Source organism: Pelobates fuscus, chromosome 12 (assembly GCF_036172605.1).
Source record: "Pelobates fuscus isolate aPelFus1 chromosome 12, aPelFus1.pri, whole genome shotgun sequence".
Classification (NCBI taxonomy): domain Eukaryota; kingdom Metazoa; phylum Chordata; class Amphibia; order Anura; family Pelobatidae; genus Pelobates; species Pelobates fuscus.
Genome location: NC_086328.1, coordinates 3,842,927 through 3,867,053, shown reverse-complemented (window position 1 = coordinate 3,867,053; position 24,127 = coordinate 3,842,927). Strand labels below are relative to the sequence as shown.

At 44.8% G+C, this 24,127-nt stretch overlaps 1 protein-coding gene across 3 annotated transcripts in view; it reads right to left on the bottom strand.

Moving 5' to 3' along the window:
- The window catches only part of SLC9A5 (solute carrier family 9 member A5), a 178,793-nt gene that overhangs the window by 4,247 nt on the left and 150,419 nt on the right, over positions 1-24,127 (bottom strand). For all 3 annotated transcript variants that reach the window (XM_063438806.1, XM_063438807.1, XM_063438805.1), the window contains 8 exons: positions 14,421-14,510; positions 13,532-13,602; positions 13,010-13,139; positions 10,574-10,662; positions 6,436-6,562; positions 5,625-5,789; positions 648-717; positions 165-287 (listed from right to left, as the gene is read on the bottom strand). In XM_063438806.1, coding sequence (XP_063294876.1) covers positions 165-287; positions 648-717; positions 5,625-5,789; positions 6,436-6,562; positions 10,574-10,662; positions 13,010-13,139; positions 13,532-13,602; positions 14,421-14,510 — 865 coding nt within the window. The remainder of the gene's footprint in view (positions 1-164; positions 288-647; positions 718-5,624; positions 5,790-6,435; positions 6,563-10,573; positions 10,663-13,009; positions 13,140-13,531; positions 13,603-14,420; positions 14,511-24,127) is intronic.

The window sequence follows — 24,127 nt, the reverse complement described above, 5'->3', positions numbered from 1 at the left end:
AGTAGTTGAACTAAAAAGGCTAGGTGACAACACATTGAAGGATTAGCATAAATGAAATCGGTAAGTGATAAAATATGATAATAGTAATAAATGTATTTTATTTTCCACAGAAATTGTTTGCGAGTATGAGCTATGTAAATGAACGGGTTGCCATTTTTTATTACCTGAGATTTTAACGCCTTGGAGAATCTCATCTGTTGCTCTGGCAATAAATGTTATTCCCTCGTCATCGCCAATTTCTATATCTGAATGTTCGCTTTCTGAATCCGCTGTGACAATGATGGAAGCTGCAAAGTGAACAGAACAGTGGAACTCGTCCATGACTGACAAGAGGTATAAAGAAAAAATAATAGCACAGCTCAGCAACTAGTGTGGTTTGATCAGCCAGAAACCCAGCAGTGTTTGGACACGATACCGGTGAAATATTGGTGGGTATATTCTATTTTTTCGTTACAATAAATTATTTGGCTGAGGCTGGCAGTCCTGTGACTAACCAGTGAAAGCGTTAATGGGGATTCAGATCAATGCAGCAGGAGAGATTTACATAGACAGATGATTTCCTGGCATTCATGACCTGTGCGGATTTGCATTCAACGTGATTAGAACAGGCAGCCAATGGTGCCCTGCGACAGCCAGTGAAAACCTACCTGCGTTTTCCCAGCTAACAGCTTTGCTCTGTCTCCCATTTCGGAACTCGTTTTCCAGACTGCATCGTCTCTGCACAAGCAAACACAAAACCACAAACGTTTCAAATAAATAAATAAAATCATCACGTCTTTAAAGAGAAGGGCAGATTAATAATGATTGCCAAGTCAAGGACAACAATCCGGACAGGTCACTTAAAGGGCTACTCACTAATGTTCTGAACACATTTAGAAGAAAAAGGGAGGAATTTGTAACCATTCGGATGCATTTTTTAAATGCTCAGTGCCTGTATATAGCTACATAGCTGAAAAAAGACATGTGCCCATCAAGTTTAGCTTTTCTCACATCTGTTTTGCTGTTGATCCAATGAAGGCATAAAAACCCCGTCTGAAGCGTTTTTCAAACTAGGAAAAATCCCTTATTACCCCACTAATTAAAATATATATCCCTGAATATTAGGTCTCTGCAAGGATTTCTCTAGTTGCTGTTCAGACATTTGTACAGACTCTGATTAAACCAACTCTTAGGTATATACACCTTAGATCTTTCCCTTACAGTAAAACCCCCAAACCATATACAATAACTTTATAATAAATGGAATGGTATCCATAGCCCTGGGCAGACCAGATTTGAGATAACATAAAATAAAGTATAAATGTTGCATGCAAAACAGGAAATCAGAAAACATGACTATTTCATTAATACTGCCATTTTCTGTGACATGACGTGATGTGGTACCAAGTGTCGGTAGACTATTTCCATACAGTAGGGGGTGAGGGCATTTCTCCTGCTAAGGGGGATTATTGGGACTCTGTAATGTTTTGGAGAGAATTACGGCATTCTGGAGTCTCTGGGGTGAAGTCAGAGTGTGGACTTTTTCCTAAAAGTGAAGGCCATCTAATCAATGACGTATTGTATTTTCCAAAGAGCTCCCCGACTGTCATCCAATATAATACCCAGTGACATGGGACCAATTGGGCTGTCTTTCCATCACGGCCTGTAAACACACTCATGATAGTGTGCTCAGGATACCGTCCAATAAAGAACATACTCCGAGAGAGAGAGACCGTGGCCATAGCGAGAGGAGAGAGTGATTCCTGCCAGACTCCCCACTGGACCAGTGATGTTGATGGCTTCGGAAAATATGGTTCATCTAACGTAGTCAGCATTATTTAACAGATCTAACGATTATTTAACCCACAGCAGCAATCCCTGTTTGCATATATTACTGCTGCCTTGTAAAGACTCCAAGTCTGTAGGAAATTAGGCTTTCAAGCCCCAGGAATGATTGGAAAAACATGGCTGTAAGACCAGTGCTGGCAAGTTGGGCTCTGGACACGTATTGCTCTCCGCATCATATTTTTCTGGTTTCCTTTTTGGCGGCTCTGGCAGGTCTCGGGTACTGGATATTATACAATAATAAGCGCATATGTGCAGGAGGAAAGCTGACTAAGTAGCTGCTAGTGAGAGGTATGTGGTAGGTCGTTTTCACATGCTGACTTTATCCTGAATGAATCTGTGAGCAGAATATTGATGGTTTGGATTTAATTGCAATACAAGAAGCGTGCTCCAAGTTCACAACTGCCATAAAATCCCAAAACAGAGTCTCCTAATCACAAAGCACACTGCATGTGAATGGCATGCACTACATGATGCAGCAGGTAAATATGGTGCTGATCATGTGGAAAGGCAGCTTAACATTAAAGCTCACAATTCACAGAAAGTAGGTACAAAGGGAAAGATCTTTGAAGGCTTGCACTAATCCGGGGGGGCCCATTGCAGCTACTCTCAGGGTGGTAAGGTCAGAGGTTCTATGTAGTAACCCCGCCGTCTCGCTAATGTTCTGTAGCCAGCCACGCACCAGGCATCACAGTGCTGTAAGTGCTCTTAAAGTGATATCCACACAAACGTGTGCTCATGGTAAGGGACATTTTATTCTAATCCTGGATATGTGTTAGAAGGACCCACAAACATTATATATTTGCCAAAGGACAGGTAATAGAATATGTTTATCACCTTATATACCACTAAACTTGTAAAAAAAAAAATGCTTGCAGTATACGTGGATCAGTTTTGTCACACCGTCTGCTGGATCCGCTCCTGCCAGAGAGCGGTATGGGTTCCGGCAGGCACGCCTCGTTGCAGCATCATTCCCACATTGCATGCCACCGAATACTCACCCTGTCTCAAGGCGCACGCCGGCATCTCATTGTGGCGGCATTCTCACGTGGTAATGGGAATGCCGCCGATCACTTACCTCCTCCTGCGATGCCTACTGTCCACTGACAGGCACTCCTCCCCTCACACCTTTGGCTTACATATCGTTTACGTAATATCTGTATTCTTGACCTCAGCCTGTCTTGTACTTTTCTTTTTATACATTAAATCCGGCTGTTCTAAGGCCCGGCAATACGCCTTAGGGTTTTCTTTATTTTTACTTAAGTTCTGCGTGTTGTGCATATTACTGTATCCTGACACGTTTACTGTTTTAATTTAGTTATATTTTCCAATCCTTCTGTCTCTGGTTATCACAAAGCCCTTGTTACCCATTGAGGACAAAGTGTGCCAGGAATCCTATGACATATAATGAAAGATTTTCTTAGCCCCTTGTTACGCAAGGTTTAAACCATTTCAGTAATAAGTGAGTTACCCACAGGGAGCCTATTTTACGGTATGTCAGCCACACAGGCTGTATATGTAGGTCTAGATCAGTGATATATACCAAACCTTCTGGAACTACATTGCCCTCAATGCTCAGCAAGCCTGAGAGCTCCACAGGTTCCGTCACTGGAGACTGTATCTGTCTGTAGCAGGGCTGGTGAACCCTCATCTTGCGGCGCTCACTCAAGGCTTGAGGTTTTATTTTAATACTCTGCTTTGGCCAGGAAAGCAGGGAAAATCTCAACATAACTGACTTTAAAATGATCGGGATAGAAAAACCACAGATACTGTGACTGGGACCAGCAAGAGCTTAATATGAAACAGTGTTTGCTAAATACAGAGTTACACAATGGAAAAACCTGGGTTTCTGTGAAAACAGGACTAATAATCATAAGGAACCTCCTATTCCTGTTTGGAGAGAGAAACGGATATATAAAGGGCTTCATTAACTAAATGGTTGACCAAAGGAATACTCATATGGAAAACGCGCAGATATTGAGCTCAGACACGACATCTGATGACTTCTGACACAGAATTAGCACTCAATAGTCCCAGTGGGATCACATTGGTTGAGGCATAACAAAGCGCTTCCCCTAACTCATACTTTATCATGTCCCAGATAAAACAAAAATAGTATTGACCATCATAATGCAACCGAAGAGACAGATATGAGCCGCACGCATGGGGCTTGCGAAATGGGTACGATAATTTTACATTCATGTACCATCAGACTAGGCAATACCCAACAAATGGATATATATGACAGCTGTTCGCAAACTGTTTTTGTTACAAATCAAATGTATTACCTTGACAAATGTCTGTATTTATATGTCAATACAAAAATAAAGAATTTAAAAAAAAATTAAAAAAAATGGTTGAGTTGACGGATTGTAAAACTCTCCAAGTGTCTGTATTACCAGTGTGGCGGACCACCAGAGTATAGCCGCCACAGACTCCCTTTCCCAATGTGAAGTAGCTCTCTCCAACCGTTGAAGTGATTATAGCTGGTATAGCTTTCCCCCCATACATTAGTTGAGACTTAATGTTGGGAGTAGATCTGTTTTATTCAGCCAACACATCCAGTATTTATACACAGACCCCAAGAATGGGGTCATCATAGAGAATAACATAACCTCCTCCCAGGAGTCTCTGTGTCTGGGAGATAATTGAGTCCTAAAACTGGTAATTCAATTATCTCCCAGCTACAGGAAACTTAACATTTGTATAAATTACAAAAGTATCCCTAAAATCAACAGGAACCCCACAAGATAGCCCTGATCTAAATGCCCAAGTTGGCCAAATATCGCTCAGATCCGTTCGGTAGAATAGAATTGCCACCGGGGTAAAGTTCTGACCGGCCGGCCACACAGTGAAAGCCCAAAACAGTTCCATGGAAATGGTCACCCTGGCCAGTCTCTGTTCGGGGGTTCATGTGCGAACACTGTGCAAAGTATTCCTTGCTTTTAGGTCGTAAATGCTCCCCCCAGTTGATATTTCATATCTCCTAAACGTCATTCGAACAGCTGGATGGGAAGTAGGATGGGCACTGGTACAATCTATACAGGGGTTCGTGCGAGTGCATAGCCGAAAAGTGTTCCAGGCTCGACGACCAAGTACCGCCGCCTGCGTTCAGGAGACAAGATGACCGCCTCCTTGCGTTCGGGAAACAAGATGGCCGCCATGTGTTCAGCTACACAAAATGGCGGCCACCCAGGGGAAGCACTCAATTACTTCCCTTGCGGTTTTGCACGTATGTTAATGGTTTCCAGGGTTCTATTGAGGTACTGGGGTGGTCTTCATTCGGGAGTCGAACCAACTGGGTTCGGATACAATAACTCCCTAACGGATGAAAACAAAAGGTTTTAAAGTTTCCTACTAGTGATGGGGTATTCCATACCAGCTTTCTTAACTGGGGTTAATCTCTGTTTGTTTTAACGTCTGTTTTCATCAAAACTCATTACTAAGTGAATATACCCACTGATCCATCTTGACATATTTTTGAGATAAAATATAACTGAGCTGAACAGAGTACATATCCTAGATTAGGTGTAATACAGAGTACGTATCCCAGATTAGGTGTAATACAGAGTACGTATCCCAGATTAGGTGTAATACAGAGTACGTATCCCAGATTAGGTGTAATACAGAGTACGTATCCTAGATTAGGTGTAATATAGAGTACGTATCCCAGATTAGGTGTAATACAGAGTACATATCCCAGATTAGGTGTAATAAAGAGTACGTATCACAGATTAGGTGTAATACAGAGTACGTATCCCAGACTAGGTGTAATAAGGTGTAGTAATATTATTCTTTACCTTTTTGCGTCCATCTTTCTTGGCGCGTGACTTTGATGAACAGATATTGTGTTTGGTGGATTTGAAAGACTCCAGACGCCTCTTCATGTTCTGCTGAAAAACCTCCTTTTCTTGGCGGCTGGGCTCGTCTGGGGTCATGAAATGGCGGCTATAACTGGCTTTACACTGTAGAATAATGACAAATCATGATACCGCCAGTCTTGGTAAATAACACTGGGTAACTCATGGCAACATCATCCTATCAACTTAGTCATATCTTATTTCACAAAACCTATCGAATAGGAAGGCACACAATGAGAGATCAGTGTGAGCTGTGAAACGTTTTATCAAAGTACCAATATACATCATTAAAAAGAAATCAGAACATTTCATTAAATATAACACACTGTTAAAATTGAAAAGTGAAAATTTGATGACGGTTGTCCTTAAAGTTGTGTTGGTACCTGGATATTGAAAACCCAGAAATTCCAATGTTGTTATTTTAGCTCAACATTTGCAATTCCCTAGTCACTTCCATATGATTCACAATTTAGAGAGGCTCAAAATGTCAAGTCCAACCAAGTAAACAGGCCTAAAGGTTTCTTGCCACTGCAAGCCGGAAGGGTCCATGACACAATCGCCACAGGTGAATTTCTACTTGCCAGGCCTACAGTTTCGCTCATAAGTGGCTAGTGGGAGTGGAAGTTTTGAGCCTAGTAATATATTATTATAAAATCTGATCTAGTGATATAATGTAGCAGCCATTCAACATTATTTCCACATTAATTTTCATTACACAGTATGTACAGTAATGGTATGAAAAGGTACACACCCTGCGGCGAGGTTTATAGAGACTCCCGGTTAGAAAATGATGCATCACAGCGTCTTCTCTGTCCCTCCCACTGCGCACCGTGTCTATGGCCTGCAGGTCCAGACATGTCTTGCTGCCGTTCTCTCGCCTTGGAATGAGAATAAACCAGGTTTCATGACACTGTCAGGGCAATTCAGTAAAGGGGTTTATTTACAACTAAAAAAATCTAATGAATTGAAAACTGAATTGTAAAATTTAGGCCAAAACAGCCTACCTAGAGCTGAACTGGAGAACTTCTAAACCAAAATCTATTTCTGTTAATGGAACATATTAGGCTCTGCAGTGGTTATGGTGTCCCCACCCGATGTAAGCAGTCAAACCACACACCACTCCCCACCTCTAATACAGACAACAGAGAGCCAGAAAATCCTGCTTAGGAGCTTCCATTAGCTCTCCTGGGTTAAGCCCAGCAGTGCCGGCCAGCTCAAATAGTCGCTCTCAGTCAATGAGCTAAGCCCTGTAAGGCTATGCTTAGCTCAGAGAGCTTCTGACTCTCCATCAGAAGTAGTGATGGCGGGGAGCAGCACGTGGCAGACCCCAAGTAGGAGGTCAAACTGTTCTTAAACAGGGGCACCGCAAAATATATCCCCAGTGCTATGATCATATGATCACAGCACAGAGAAAATCATGCTGTGCCTCACTCTACCCTGCAGGATCTGAGGGGAGATCAAAGATCTTCCTCACCGCCCCGCTAGCAGTGTAATGCTGCAGCTGGCAGGGGAGGTAGGGAAAGAGGACCCAGGGGAGCTCTAACCTGCAGCTCCGCCAGGTTCTCCACTCGCGAGTTCCGAGCTGCGCCTGAGGCTGCTAGAGTTCACTCTAACCATTTGGACCACCAGGGCTTCTCCATCGCACTGCCAGGGATTGCCTTGTACTGCCCCCAGGCAAAGGTAAGATGGGATGGGGGGGATATGAAAATAATTTTGAATTAATAAAAAGTTATATATCTATATATTTATGAATTGGCTCTCCTACCTCACAGCCCCCCCTACACACACACTGCCCCCCCATACATACAATTACCCCCCATACACACTGCACTCCTCACACACATACTGCCCCACATACACACACACAGCACCCCTCATACACACTACATCCTTCAGAAACACAATGCACCCCTCGCACACACATATTGCATCCCTCCCATACACACACACACACACACACACACACACTACAGCTCCTATCCCGGCAGATCCCAAGTAAGTTGTCAAACTGACTACTTACCCTGGGAGGGCAATACTGGCACCATAATCACTACAAAGTGATGTGGTGGTTATTGTCAGGGGTCAAGTCCTGGGGGGAGAAGTATGGGAACTCACCCAAGATCCATCCCCCACCCCCACCCAAAAAAAAATATTATAATACGCTCGTATGGATATATAAAGCTGGGTGAAGGGGTGACAGTGTAGGGGGGCTGAAAGTGGTTGAGGATGGTGATATTGTATGGAGGGGGTGGCAATGTGTATATGGGGATGATAGAGTGTATGTGGGGGTGACAGGGTGCGTGTATGGGGGGGTGACAGAATGTGTGTGTGAAGAGGTAACAGGGTGTGTGAGGGGGCTGTGACAATGTGTGGGAGTGGCTGTGACGGTGTGTGGGGAGAAAGGGTGGGGATGGCTGTGACAAGGTGTGGGTAGGAAGGCTATGAGAGAGTGGGGGGCTGTGAGAAGGTAAATGGGCTATGAAAAGGTAGTGGCTGTGAGTGGGTAAGGGGGCTGTGAGTTGGGTAGGGGGGCTGTATGGTGGGTAGGGGGACTGTGTGGGTAGGGGGGTTGTAAGGTGGGTAGAAAGGCTATAAGTGGTTAGGGGGACTGTGTGGGTACGGGGGCTGTATGGTGGGTAGGGAGCTGTATGGTGGGTAAGGACCTGTATGGTGTGTAGGGGGGCTCTGAGTGGGTAGGGGTTCCGTAAGGTAAGTAATGAGGCTCTAAGGTGGGTTGGGAGACTGTGAGCTGGGGAGGTGGGTAGGGGGACTGTGAGGTAGGAAGGGGGCTGTATGGTGGGTAGGGGGATTGAGGTGGGAAGGGGGCTGTATGGTGGGTAGTGGGACTGAGGTGGGTAGGGGTTCTGTAAGGTGGGTAGAGGGACTGTGAGGTGGGTAGGGAGGCTATAAGTGGGCAGGGGGGCTGTGAGTGGGTAGGGGTTCCGTAAGGTGGGTCATGGGGCTGTAAGTTGGGTAAGGGGACTGTGAGGTGGGAAGGTGGGTAGGGGGACTGTGAGGTGGGAAGGGGGCTGTATGGTGGGTAGTGGGACTGAGGTGGGTATGTGTACTGTAAAGTGGGTAGGGAGGCTTTGAGGTGGGTTCTGAAAGGTGGGTTGGTGGGTAGGGGGGCTGTGAGTGGGTAGGGTGACTGTGAGGTGAGTAGAGGGACTGTGAGGTGGGTAGGGGGGCTGTATGGTGGGTAGGGGGGCTGTATAGTGGGTAGGGGGATTGAGGTGGGAAGGGGGCTGTATGGTGGGTAGTGGGACTGAGGTGGGTAGGGGTTCTGTAAGGTGGGTAAGGAGGCTGTGAGGTAGGTAGGGAGGCTGTGAGGTGGGTTCTGAAAGGTGGGTTGGTGGGTAGGGGGGCTGTGAGTGGGTAGGGGTTCTGTAAGGTGGGTAGAGGGACTGTGAGGTGGGTACAGGGACTGTGAGGTGGGTAGGGGGGCAGTATGGTGGTTAGGGGGGCTGTGAGGTGAGTAGGGGGGCTGTGTGGGTAGGGGGGTTGTAAGGTGGGTAGAGGGGCTATAAGTGGGTAGGGGGACTGTGTGGGTACGGGGGCTGTATGGTGGGTAGGGACCTGTATGGTGGATAGGGACCTGTATAGTGGGTAGGGGGGCTGTGAGTGGGTAGGGGTTCTGTAAGGTGGTAGGGAACTGTAGATGGGTAGGGGGGCTGTGAGGTGGGTAAGAGGTCTGTAGGTGGGTAGGGGGACTGTAGGTGGGTAGAGGGACTGTATGGTGGGTAGAGGGGCTGTAAGGTGGGTAGAGGGGCTGTAAGGTGGGTAGAGGTGGCTGTAAGATGGGTAGGGGGTTGTGAAAAGGTTAATACCTTTAGTTCTCTGTAATTATTTCCTGGTGGTCCGGTGGGCAGCTTTCCCTGGTGGTACCCCAGGGCAGGCAGTGTGGAGGGGCCTTGCACCCGGCGGCATAAAGGGCAAGCCGCCGGGCCCCCTCCTGTGTCAGGGCCTCGGTTTCTGACTGAGGACCCGAAATGTCACAATGCCCTAAGGTGATTTAGGCGGCCGCAAGGCCCCAATCAGTGCGAGGCCTTAGGTGGCCGCCTAAATCATCTAATTAGAGAGCCGCCTCTGCAGGACTACTAACACGAATGGCGTTTCTGCTGTGGAAAAAGTGCACGTGTTCCTGCAGGACTTGAGCCATGGTTATTGTGCTTGGATTGTTTCTTTAAATAATCTACCAGTGCCCCTCCCAAGATTACGTTCTGGATCTCCGCCTAAAACGGCAAGCATTCTGCTGAACAGGGGCCCAGTATATGCTGCAGTGCTGTACATATATACAACCTAGAAAATGGCTTTGACTTGGGGCGCCTTGGAAAAATATTAAAATATTAAGGGCGCCTTGAACCTAAAATGTTTGGGAACCACTGGGTTAAATACTTACGATAGGTGGGCACCAAAATACTCCTGGAACCATAACCACAACAGAGCAACTGTAGTGGTTATGGCGCTTGGAGTGCTCATTTAATACGGCAACTTGCAGTTTACAGAATAAAACTTAAAGTATGAATTGCTGGGAATTCAACAAAAAATTTACATTTTAGACAAAAAACTGAAAAAAATGCTCACTATTTTGGCCTAAAATGTGAAATAAACATTTTCAGCAATTCATTTAGTAAAGAACCGTTTGCGTCTGTAAATTCTGGAGGCTGGAATAAAGGTTGCTGTATAAATATGACTGATATTGTCTGAATAAAGCCATGTCCACAGAGATCACAAATTGCGCATGCTTGGAGGAATAACGAAGGAGCTCAAAACAGAGTCCGTTTTAAATCCAAGCTGGTGATGAACGAAGCAGCATGAGTCTGTAACATACAGGACTAATCCTTACTTTTCGACAAATTTGCAGTGACGTGGAAGGTGGGGATACTTACAGGAGATTGGTCACAGAGGTCTCGGACATAGAGGCTCGACTTGGCATTGATGGCAGGGACAGCCTGTCAGGGGATACAATGTGACCACCCTATGAAATACACCAGGAAATATAGCCAGTTAAGAGCGGGTACATTTACAATCACAGTAAACAACATGTCCACATAGTCATGTCCTCCTAAGCCCTTCTTATCTATCAGTCAGCAGTCCATGCTCTCTATGTCTCCTCATTATTTGACCCAGATTTGTTCCTGATTAAGGTTTCCCTGACCTTGATTATAGTAATATTTAGATCTGATAATTACTTCTTCATCCTCGGTGTGAAGTCCAGCCACACTAAGGTCCAGTAATAAACCTTTCATTCACTCCCAATGTGCATTTGATAGGTTTTTGGTTTATATCTTGCTGAGGATCCTCTGCAGTTCCTGACATTATTACTACTTGTTTACGATCACTAAACTGGTCTCCTCTGTCACATGGATGGGGGTATAGCTGCTGGTTCCCATATTTCTTATAAATGGTGACACAGCAGATAGTGGTGGGCTGGCCTGGATATATAACACGATACCTGGCCTGGTACGGGACCTTCACAGATCATTTCTCGGTCCGAGGCCTGATTCATGCAATAACACTTCCAGAAAGCTATTTTAGATTTGGTGGCTTGGATAGGGCTCCACATGCCTGCTCAGGATGCGCACAGTGTGCAGCTGTGAGATTAACAGGCAATGTGCTGCTGCCCATTCTCGGGTGGAGAATGAATATTGCATAGTACATGCTCGGCGGCTGCCTGTGAGTCACAGGAAACCCATGCCTTTCCTCCAGCATTCTGTAGGCATTAATAATGGTCACTTTATGCTAACAAAGAAATGTAGTGCTCGCTCAGCATTTTCTCTAGCAGTGCCATACGCACAAACACACAATGTGTACAGCATAGCAAGAGTTAATTTATTTACATGCTTTACCTAGCAAAGCAAATAAAATAAAACAATAAAGATGTTTAAAGAATCACAGCACAGCCTGTAGCTCAGATTAATTGGCTATGTGTTTGTGCTAAATTAGCAGAAATGTAGTGTTGTAGTGTTTAAGCATATTCATAATTCTTCCCCTTCTATCTCCCCTCTCTTTCCTCTTTGACACAAGTGTTGTTTGCCCGAGGGTTTGTCTTCCGCTGCTCTCCATGTGTGTTACAGGGGCCTCTACGTATCCATCAGAGTTCTGAAAAGATAGTCATTCAGTCCATTAGTAGACTTTGTTTGACTGGAATCTCAATCATCCTCCCTTACCTTTCATCACCTTCGCCTCACACACTATGTGAAACCCCAACCAGGCTATCTGTCTGCGCACAGACCTCTCACCTCCTCTCTTTAATCTCCAACTACTGCAGATCTTTCTAGTCCCAGCTATTCCTCTCTTTGCAGAGAAATGGGAGATAAAACAGGGAATTTCTCTCTCCTCAACCAGTGGTGAAAGATCTAACAAACCCTTGTGGAATGGTATGCCAAAGTTAAGGATTTTAGACATGTGGAAGAGCTAGTAACCACATCCTATAAACACATAACCCTTGTACCTCACACACGGGGGCCTCTGCCTCTATTATTTCAATGACCCATAAGCCCTGATGCTTTATGATACTTCACAACCTGTTTTGGTATTTTCCCCCCAGCTTGGCCACGTTGACCCTCACTCACCGATCTAGGTTTACCTGTGTCACTGCTGTATTGCTGCCCTTCAGGACTTCAGATTTGACAATATCTCACCTCTCACGGTCAGACTTGGTAGCATGGAAAATGTTTTGTATATATTTAGCACAGCGATTACCCTTCCAATTTCATAATATCAACCAGACTGTACCAATGTTCTCAATTGTCCAGAAATAATAACAAAATTAAAAATAAAATAGAGTCATAGCACAATATTTACAGCAACATTTTTGGCAGAGAGGGGTAACTCCACAGAGGGTGCCATATACCCTAATAAATAAAACCTATTTATTTAGGGAATTCCATTTTTATTATTATTTATTTGTTATTTATTACATTCTGAATACTTTGTTAATTAATATGCCGCCTGCTAGTGAAAAGTGAAAAGTGAAATGATAGTCACCTTTTTCTCCCCAAATCTTACACATAAATCCTCAAAACATGTACTCTAATGGTGCATGGTAGGGTGTGAAGATAAATACAAATCTCTGATCTGATTTCTTGTTGATTTATGTCTTTGTGTTCTAAGGAGGGAGGACGCCAGAGGGATGAGTATTAAATGATGCGATATTAAGAGACACAGCAGCTGTTTCCATCCCCTACTGCCGCTGACACTTTGTTTCTTGACAGATCCCCTGAGGAATCAGCAGTCATGCTCCCGAGCATATAACAAATGTGAATAAATATAGCTTTCTGTGCAAAGAGAGGCACAAAAATAGTTAAATAAAACCTGCTTACCTGGTCTGCTAGACTCAGAGCATCACGGATGTTGAGTTTGTAGCAAACCTCCCAAATTTCGTCCTTGATCCTATAGGCAGATTTCCGCATTAACCACTGGCTCAGGTATTTCTTGTCAAACTGTTCCCATCTGTTGGACAGAAAGATAAATGTGCTGTCACGTTACAGGCCAGACAAGGGCAGAACAGGCAGGTCACCAAAAGTCAAAACCGTTAAAATATATATATATATCATCTGTATAATTGGCCACGATCACTTGCTGACTTTTACCCCAAAATAATTATTCTAAGAGAGTATAACATATATATAGTGCAAAAACAAACATGTTATACACAGCTCAGTGCCATCCAAGTGACAATAACGTCTTTATACTGATTAGTGAATATGATGTTAGAACCTACAGAATCTTTGAATCAGGATATGTGAAATGACCCGGCAACCAGGGGGACAGTAACCTCATCCCCCTCCCAGAAAGCTTTGCTGCTACTCCTGTGATTAGAGGGATCAGCATGGTAAACATACTTGTCTCTCCAGTGATGATATCCGTGATGTCCCACTATGTCCTCTACGGCTGCCATGATGTGATCGAAAGCCTTGAATAGAAAGATAAAAGTAGGTAAACCTGGAAAATAATTTTCAAAACATTATCTTCTGCATCTTCTATTGCCCAAGAAGTCATGTAGTCAATAGCACAGTGACATACAATGAGGTGAAAACAGAGTTTCTAAATATCACCAAGGCCGAGTATGAGATATTTACTATATTACCTGCGTGTTTCTGGAGTAAACGCCCATATTAATTAAAGGGACACTGTAAGCAACGTTACTACTTCATCTCATTGAAGTGGTTATAGTGTCTGGAGTCCCCTTTGGCTCCATCTTTACATTCAGCATTAAACCATTATTAATATTAAATGAGAGTTCCCAACAACCTATCCAATCTGTGCTGCTTGGGCTGATTAGGAAGCATTAGCCTGATCAGCAATAGGCGGCTGTTATAGGCTGAGAATGTCAGCAGACTGCTTTCACTCTATTACAGTATCCATTGCTGGTATGAATTGGTATGGTTATAAGGAAGTGTGTAATCTCAGCCTTAGCCACACCTCCAGTGGGGGCGGTTTATGGTTTAACCCTGAATGGCGGGACAGTGCCAGGGGAATCCTAGCACCATAACCACTTCAATTAGAGGAAATGGTTATAGAGACTACAGTGTCCCTTTAATCATATGATAAAACATTTCTTTTAATTAGCTTGCTGGAAATGGAACTCGTATAAATAACTCTATAACTAGTACTCAATACAGTAAAATCTCCCATTATCAGAGGGACGCCCTGTACACAACATAGAGACCCCCGTGTTACTCCCTGCATTCACAGTGGGGGTAGGCACAGAGAGGAATAAGGGACACTTACATGCTCATGCAGTTCCTCATTCAGGTTTGGCTTGTGATGATCTCGCCTCTTCACCTTTAGCCATTTCACAAGAGGCTTGATAGTAAGTCCCTGTTTTGAAGAAGCAAAGTAAGGTGGTCCCTTAAGCCCACTTTGTGTAAATATATAATGAGTATGGGTTAGCCCCGTGTACATTATAAACAATATATGAAAACAGAGTGCAGAAGATATATTTGTTGAAAGAGATGTTTATTGATTTGAGATGGCTAATTGAAAATAAATATTATTATTTTTTCCTCCAAAACATGCCAGTCAATTAATTAATTAATTTAATCATTACGTTTGATGTGTGCTGTGGCCTAATGAAAGGATGGATTTTATAAAACAATTAGAAGTGGGATTGCATGACAATGTCAGTGCAATGCTAACATCTATCGGTAATCAGAGGATCATTGAGGAGAAGGAAACACGGTTACTAAGGTTCATAATGATCAGCTCTCCGTGTCCACCTATTACAACAAGGCAGTGAATGGGCAATTATCCCACACACGTTTTAACATCACTGTAACAAGTGACACTAAAGAAATGTAAAATATATATTGCACAGTTTGATTAATAATGCTCTATAAACCAGAATAACCAGAATTATTACTCACAGTCACAAACACCAATGCTAACACCTTCACCGCACACATAATTTGCTCACCACAGGAGCCCCATGCTTATAGTAAACAGCTCAAATCATGACTGCTGCATTCAGAGACTCCATGCAGCCTCCCTGAAACACAAACTAACATTGACCTTTCTGCAAGGCACAGCGTATCCTTCCGTAACACCCGTCTTCGTTCTCTATAAACGAACCAAAAAATGCTATTTACTAAGCACTGCACACACTAGCACAGCGGATGCAGGCATGAGCCCGGATAGCGGCTGAGAAGGTCTTTGTAGGGACAAATTGGGTGATTAAGGACATTTACAAAGTACAGATATATATCAAACACTCTGCTATTCTGCAATAACCAGGCTCATTAAATACTGCTTAATTTATAGTAATAACAAAAGTTCCATTCAGTTTGTCTAATTTCACCACATGACAGGAATCTTCATATATTGCTAAACTCTCGTTACCGAACTCCAACAGAAACAAGGATCATAAATGGTAAACTCATCAGCTCCTTTGGTTTCCAATATCATTTATATGCAGATGATACGCAAATCTACCTGTCCTCCCCTGATCTCTCTCCGCCCACCTTGACTCGTGTTTCTGACTGCCTCTCTGCTATTTCCAACTGGATGGCTGCTCACTTCCTTAAACTCAACCTGTCCAAAACAGAACTTCTAGTTTTTCCTCCCTCAAGTGCTGCTACTCCTGTTGTCTCCATCCAAGTCAACGGCGCTACTATCACCTCTACCCCGCAGGCTCGCTGCCTAGGGGTTCTTTTCGATTCTGACCTCTCTTTTATTCCCCATGTCCAATCGATAGTCAAATCCTGTCGCTTCCAACTCAAGAACATAGCGCGCATCCGCCCATATGCCAGACGCGGCTAAGATATTGGTTCATGCTGTTGTTCTCTCTCGCCTCGACTACTGCAATCCCCTTCTGACCGGTCTTACATGTTCCCAGCTTGCACCGCTGCAATCTGTAATGAATGCGGCTGCGAGGCTTATTTTCCTGTCCGGTCGCACCTCCCACGCCTCCACGCTCTGTCAGTCCCTGCATTGGCTTCCAGTTAGATATAGGGCCCAATTCAAAATTCTGGCACTTGCTTACAAATCCCTACATAATGCTGCTCCAACATACCTATCCTCCCTCATACACAAGTATGTCCCGTCGAGACCCCTGCGCTCATCCCAAGACCTACGCCTATCCTCTGCCCAGATCCCCACCTCTGACGCTCGCCTTCAAGACTTCTCTAGGGCTGCACCTATTCTGTGGAACTCCCTTCCCTCCTCAATCAGACTTTCACCCAGCCTCCACTCCTTCAAAAAATCTTTGAAAACTCACTTCTTCGTTAAAGCGTATCAATTAAACTGTCAGCAGGCTTCTCATCCCCCACCCCATGACTCCTTTCCTGCAACTGTCAAAAATGACCTACCAAGCACTCAATAAACCCTTCTCTAACAAACTATTTAATTCCCCTACTTTAACCCGTTTGTGTCACTATACCCCACTCCCTCTAGCATGTAAGCTCATTGAGCAGGGCCCTCAACCCCCTCTGTTCCTGTACGCCCAGTGGTCTGATTATGTGTCTGTTAGTCCACCCATTGTACAGCGCTACGGAATTTGTTGGCGCTATATAAATAATAAAATAATAATAATAATAATAATAATAATAAAGAAAACATCAACCAATCAAAAACAAGCAGGCGGTAAAAATGATTGTATTATTTATAAAGCGCCGACAAATTCCATAGCTCTGATATATAAGCCCTCGCACCCAGAACCCCATTCCTTTTCTGCTCCAGCATCAGCGCAGGTCGAGTTTTGGCTTCTGTGATCCTACTTATTTCCATTCTAAGTTCCAATTTTTTGTCTTGGTTTATCAGGCTGTTTTATTGCTAATCCTTGTGTGCCCTATGCCCTATCTGTCCCCGTTTCAGCCGCAACATTACTCTTCGAGAGGAATACCTCTCAGGGGCGACCAATCTCATGGTGGACCGGTTATTGCAATATTGGAGGTACGGTGTTCCATCCACTCAACTCTGTCCAGGGTCTATTTGATGACGACACATCAGGTTGCAAACTTCTTCCGCTGGCTACCAGATCCAGACTGTCCAGTGGTAGACGCATTTCTACAAACTTGGCCTCTCATAGTCGCTTGCATTTTTCTCTGTTCACCATGATTTCGAGGGTCCCTCATCACATGTGAATTCAGAAGGTGTGTCTTCTTCTGATCTCTTTGCTCTGGCAGAGTCAGGCCTGGTTTCCTAACCTGTTGGAACTGACCCTCTCCTTCTCCGCAATCCTCAAGGGAATCTGGTGGCCTGGATTATTTCTGGGGGTCCTGGAGTGACCACGGGTTATCACAAGGAGTTAGAGACCTCCTATGGTATTTGTGGGCCCCTGGTACTCGCAGATGTTACCTATTCTCTTTGGTATTCAAGGAGTAACTGGTGTATGGAAAGGGGTATTGATCCCGTATGGCTCCTCTCCTACGTATCCACACCTGTGGGATGTGGAGCTGGTGTTATGCTTTCTTAGCAACTAGCTGGTCAACGAGGATCTAGCTCTACATCAATTGTCGGCTAAGTATACTTTAATACTGTGTCTGGACTCATTTAGATGCGTATCGGATGTTCGTGTTTTCGACGTGGATTGTTTCACATGTTCTCCGGAGTGTGTCACATTTTAGATTTCACTTAGGACACATTCTGATTCAGCTTCAGTTTTTATCCTGCCTTTCGGGATGTTTCTAAACGTTGTGTCATCTCTACAATTCTCTTTATTACATAGACAATACGGCTTCCCTTCATCCCTTGTGGATGGACCAGCTCCTTGTGTCCTACATACATTGTGTCCTACCTCACAAACCAGTGTTTCCTACCACTTTTGCTTGCTGGATTTTGTCCCTCAACGGCATCGAGATGTCTTTTGGGGCTCATTTTGTTACAGGTGTGGTTGTATCTAAAGCCATTTCCGCAGGTGGTTCCCTCTCTGATATTTTATACTCGGCGCACTGGACTAGTGAGAATACTTATTTTACTTTTAACCTCTCACAGTCGTTTTCATTTATGTCGGAGCATTAAAAAAAGCAAAAGGCTTCTGTGATGAGGTAAACGTTAAGATTATGCTAGCTTTGGTGTACCTATAATCTTAGTTTTAGTAATGACAGGAGGTGACTATTTACCCTCCCATCCTCCCTTAGTTGGGTTGTTTTTCTTTCTTTGTGTTTCTCCTTATGTTAATTGTCATATAATATATATACACAATTGCTGAACTGTAGATTTGCTTCCAACCCGTCTCTAGTGAATACAGCCCAGACCATCATTAGGATGTATTCTCTACAATAGTCTTGCTGGAGTTACTGTGAAGGAGCAATGGTTGTGATTCTCACCAGGAGAATCTCCCACGTTTGTGTCCCTGTTTATAAAAGCGTTGAATGTAAAGTTTTGGTAATTTGGAACACACCCTGAAGTATATAAATAAACCGATGCTCACCAAAAAACAGCTGGATTGACTCTATTAAATGATGCCATATCATGTGGGAACTTGTGGTTATTTTGTCTCTGTATAGCGAGCTGTTTGAAATTAGTTACTAACTTCTTCTGAATCCACCACACTTTCCCTAAAGCCGCACAGTCAGCAATTCATTTTCCTGCCAATCTGACATTCAGAGCCTGGTGATTCATTCACACAATCCTTTATTATATTTTAGGACTTTTTGAAGTCTTCAAAGTCTGACCATCCTAGTTAATAAAATAAGTAACCCTTTTACTGCTGAACGGAGCTTCCTCTAAATCACGGGTGTCAAACACAAGGCCGCGGGCCGAATCCGGCCCGCCAGACCTAGTCATGTGGCCCGTGTAGCCGCCGCCGGCCGGCAGCCTTCACCCAGGGCCGGCGCGTCCATAAGGCGGCTCAGGCGGCCGCCTTAGGGCGCACTGGCCCAGGGGCGCAAATGTCCGGGTGACCGGCAGGAGGGAAGCGCACAGCTCCCCTCTCCTGCCGGTCACTTCTTGTAGCGTGGCCGAGCGCCAAGCTGCAGTGCCGCGGACTGTGTGGAGGGGGCGGGGATATGAACACGTCATATCAATGCTCCCTCTGTAGCACACAGCGCGGCTGGCGCCCAGCAGGGGCGGAGCTACCGCCGGCCCCCTCACGTCAGCCTGGGAGGAAGTCCTCCCAAGAAGACAGCAGAGGGCAGAGAGGAGGGGGGCTGGGCAGGACCAGCTCCTCCAACTCCCAACTACCTCAGGCAGCACTCTGGATCCCAGGTAAGCCACCCTCCTGAACCTGTCTGTCTGTGTGTGTATGTCTGTCTGTGTGTGTGTGTATGTATGTCTGTGTGTATGTCTGTCTGTCAGTGTGTGTCTGTCTGTCAGTGTGTGTATGTCTGTTAGTGTGTGTATGTCTGTCAGTGTGTGTATGTCTGTCTGTCAGTGTGTGTGTGTGTGTCTGTCAGTGTGTGTATGTCTGTCAGTGTGTGTGTTTGTATGTGTATGTCTCTGTCAGTGTGTGTGTATGTCTGTCAGTGTGTGTGTGTGTATGTCTGTCAGTCTGTGTGTGTGTGTGTATATGTCTGTCTGTCAGTGTGTGTGTGTGTGTGTGTGTGTGTATGTATATGTCAGTGTGTCTGTGTGTGTGTATGTCTCTGTCAGTGTGTGTGTGTATATGTCTGTCTGTCAGTGTGTGTGTGTGTGTGTATGTCTCTGTCAGTGTGTGTGTGTGTATATGTCTGTCTGTCAGTGTGTGTGTGTATGTCTGTCAGTGTGTGTGTGTGTATGTCTGTCAGTCTGTGTGTGTGTATGTCTGTCTGTCAGTGTGTGTGTATGTCTCTGTCAGTGTGTGTGTGTATGTCTGTCAGTGTGTGTGTGTATGTCTGTCAGTGTGTGTGTGTGTGTGTGTATATGTCTGTCTGTCAGTGTGTGTGTATGTCTCTGTCAGTGTGTCTGTGTATGTCTCTGTCAGTGTGTGTGTGTGTGTGTATATGTCTGTCTGTCAGTGTGTGTGTGTGTGTGTATGTCTCTGTCAGTGTGTGTGTGTGTGTATGTCTGTCTGTCAGTGTGTGTGTATGTCTGTCAGTGCGTGTGTGTATGTCTGTCAGTCTGTGTGTGTGTGTATGTCTGTCTGTCAGTGTGTGTGTATGTCTCTGTCTGTCAGTGTGTGTGTGTATGTCTCTGTCAGTGTGTGTGTGTGTATATGTCTGTCTGTCAGTGTGTGTGTGTGTATGTGTGTGTATATGTCTGTCTGTCAGTGTGTGTGTATGTCTGTCAGTGTGTGTGTGTATGTCTGTCAGTCTGTGTGTGTATATGTCTGTCTGTCAGTGTGTGTGTGTGTGTGTCTTTCTCTGTCAGTGTGTGTGTATATGTCTGTCTGTCAGTGTGTGTGTGTGTGTGTATGTATCTGTCAGTGTGTGTGTGTATGTCTGTCTGTCAGTGTGTGTGTATGTCTGTCAGTGTGTGCGTATGTCTCTGTCAGTGTGTGTGTGTGTAATAATTTATGATAATAAAGAGTGGACACATAGTCCTACAGATACAACCGGCCCTTTGAGGGTGACCAAACTGCTGATGCGGCCCCCGATGAATTTGAGTTTGACACCCCTGCTCTAAATCATGGGGGGTGAGGATACTGACTTGGACACCAGATGTGAGAAAACTCTATATTTCAACCATATGAAGAAAGGCTTAAATTGTGTTTCAGGGTCTCAGGAATTTCCAGATAACTGTGGATTACAAGAATTAATCATCACCCTTACTTTTATATCTGTATCAAAGCCATAATTTAATAGACTCTCTCTGTGATCCTGCTCATAGAATGGATTTTGCTTGTTTCACCCCTCTGCATTCAAGTGGTTTTTATCCTAGTCAACTAAAATGGTTTATTCACAAAAACATTTTTAAAGAAGATAAAGATTAGTAAAGCTGTACAGGGAACTGTAATTTTAAAGCAAAATAGACAAGCTGGTCATAATCTGTAATCCCTTTATAATTTGTCCCCAATTTTCAGTTTAGTGAAAAACCACCACACGGATACCAGGCAACATCTCTAAAATGATATTCTCCAGCGCTATAATGGCTGAATAGACAGATAGTGGGTGTTATTAATCTCGGTTGTGAGTGACAGACTGTCGCACTATATCCCGCTCTCTATTCAGATGATGAGACTTGAGTGGCAGCCACATTGTCACAGCCAGCTGGAGTTCTCTTAGAAGTTAATATGTAACAGCCTGCGACAGGTTCGATACACTGACAGCCGACAAGCAGTGCTGACGAGCACTAAAACAGTTACTGATTCCATTTTCTGAATAGTAATAATAATGAAATCACGTCAGAAGCCGGCGGTGATGTTTCTAAAAATGTAAATAACAAGAGAATTAGATACAGATCTGATTTTAACATCCAGTCCCAGCTAATGGGAATCCTGGGGAACGTCTGTTAGATAAAAGGTAATTATCCAGCAGTTATATCTCTGTCCGAGCGCCGGGTAATTCACTGAAACTGCGTACACAGCATAATGGATGAGTAAGTTGGACAGTGGGAAGAAAGAGATCACGGCGAATTACCATCCAAACTCGATTAATTACTGCGGTAACTGAGAGGGCCGGGTGCAGAACTGCTGTGTTCATACAAAACAGTACAGGATCCTAACGATTTCCCAAATTCAAATCAACGGTGATACCCACCTTCATTTTAATACGGAATTTAGAAATTAATCAGCACTCTGCGTTCTACCTGTCAGTACATTTCTGGACCTGGATGACAGGCCTTAGAATTATTAATACCGTTCGCTATTCTGGCAAAAAAATATTTGGTTCCCTTGTGAATTCTCCCCTTGCCCCTTTTAGTAAATAGCTTCCATAGTCTATCATTAATTAGGGGATAGCAAAACCTGAAATGGTGAATGAGCTTTCTTAACAGCTCTATGAGCAGTACGTGTGGACACACTCCGGTTACGAGTCACTCCGGTTACATACGGTGATGATGGTAAAGAGAAGGAGCAGAGGGTCTGTCTAGGATAATGCACACAGCTCTATGAGCAGTACGTGTGGACACACTCCGGTTACGAGTCACTCCGGTTACATACGGTGATGTAGGTAAAGAGAAGGAACAGAGGGTCTGTCTAGGATAATGCACACAGCTCTATGAGCAGTACGTGTGGACACACTCCGGTTACGAGTCACTCCGGTTACATATGGTGATGTAGGTAAAGAGAAGGAGCAGAGGGTCTGTCTAGGATAATGCACACAGCTCTATGAGCAGTATGTGTGGACACACTCCGGTTACGAGTCACTCCGGTTACATACGGTGATGTAGGTAAAGAGAAGAAGCAGAGGGTCTGTCTAGGATAATGCACACAGCTCTATGAGCAGTACGTGTGGACACACTCTGGTTACGAGTCACTCCGGTTACATACGGTGATGTAGGTAAAGAGAAGGAGCAGAGGGTCTGTCTAGGATAATGCACACAGCTCTATGAGCAGTACGTGTGGACACACTCCGGTTACGAGTCACTCCGGTTACATACGGTGATATAGGTAAAGAGAAGGAGCAGAGGGTCTGTCTAGGATAATGCACACAGCTCTATGAGCAGTACGTGTGGACACACTCCGGTTACGAGTCACTCCGGTTACATACGGTGATGTAGGTAAAGAGAAGGAGCAGAGGGTCTGTCTAGGATAATGCACACAGCTCTATGAGCAGTACGTGTGGACACACTCCGGTTACGAGTCACTCCGGTTACATACGGTGATGATGGTAAAGAGAAGGAACAGAGGGTCTGTCTAGGATAATGCACACAGCTCTATGAGCAGTATGTGTGGACACACTCCGGTTACAAGTCACTCCGGTTACATACGGTGATGTAGGTAAAGAGAAGGAGCAGAGGGTCTGTCTAGGATAATGCACACAGCTCTATGAGCAGTACGTGTGGACACACTCCGGTTACGAGTCACTCCGGTTACATACGGTGATGATGGTAAAGAGAAGGAGCAGAGGGTCTGTCTAGGATAATGCACACAGCTCTATGAGCAGTATGTGTGGACACACTCCGGTTAAGAGTCACTCCGGTTACATACGGTGATGTAGGTAAAGAGAAGGAGCAGAGGGTCTGTCTAGGATAATGCACACAGCTCTATGAGCAGTACGTGTGGACACACTCCGGTTACAAGTCACTCCGGTTACATACGGTGATGTAGGTAAAGAGAAGGAGCAGAGGGTCTGTCTAGGATAATGCACACAGCTCTATGAGCAGTACGTGTGGACACACTCCGGTTACGAGTCACTCCGGTTACATACGGTGATGTAGGTAAAGAGAAGGAGCAGAGGGTCTGTATAGGATAATGCACACAGCTCTATGAGCAGTACGTGTGGACACACTCTGGTTACGAGTCACTCCGGTTACATACGGTGATGTAGGTAAAGAGAAGGAGCAGAGGGTCTGTCTAGGATAATGCACACAGCTCTATGAGCAGTACGTGTGGACACACTCCGGTTACGAGTCACTCCGGTTACATACGGTGATGTAGGTAAAGAGAAGGAGCAGAGGGTCTGTCTAGGATAATGCACACAGCTCTATGAGCAGTACGTGTGGACACACTCCGGTTACAAGTCACTCCGGTTACATACGGTGATATAGGTAAAGAGAAGGAGCAGAGGGTCTGTCTAGGATAATGCACACAGCTCTATGAGCAGTACGTGTGGACACACTCTGGTTACGAGTCACTCCGGTTACATACGGTGATGTAGGTAAAGAGAAGGAGCAGAGGGTCTGTCTAGGATAATGCACACAGCTCTATGAGCAGTACGTGTGGACACACTCCGGTTACGAGTCACTCCGGTTACATACGGTGATATAGGTAAAGAGAAGGAGCAGAGGGTCTGTCTAGGATAATGCACACAGCTCTATGAGCAGTACGTGTGGACACACTCCGGTTACGAGTCACTCCGGTTACATACGGTGATGTAGGTAAAGAGAAGGAGCAGAGGGTCTGTCTAGGATAATGCACACAGCTCTATGAGCAGTACGTGTGGACACACTCCGGTTACGAGTCACTCCGGTTACATACGGTG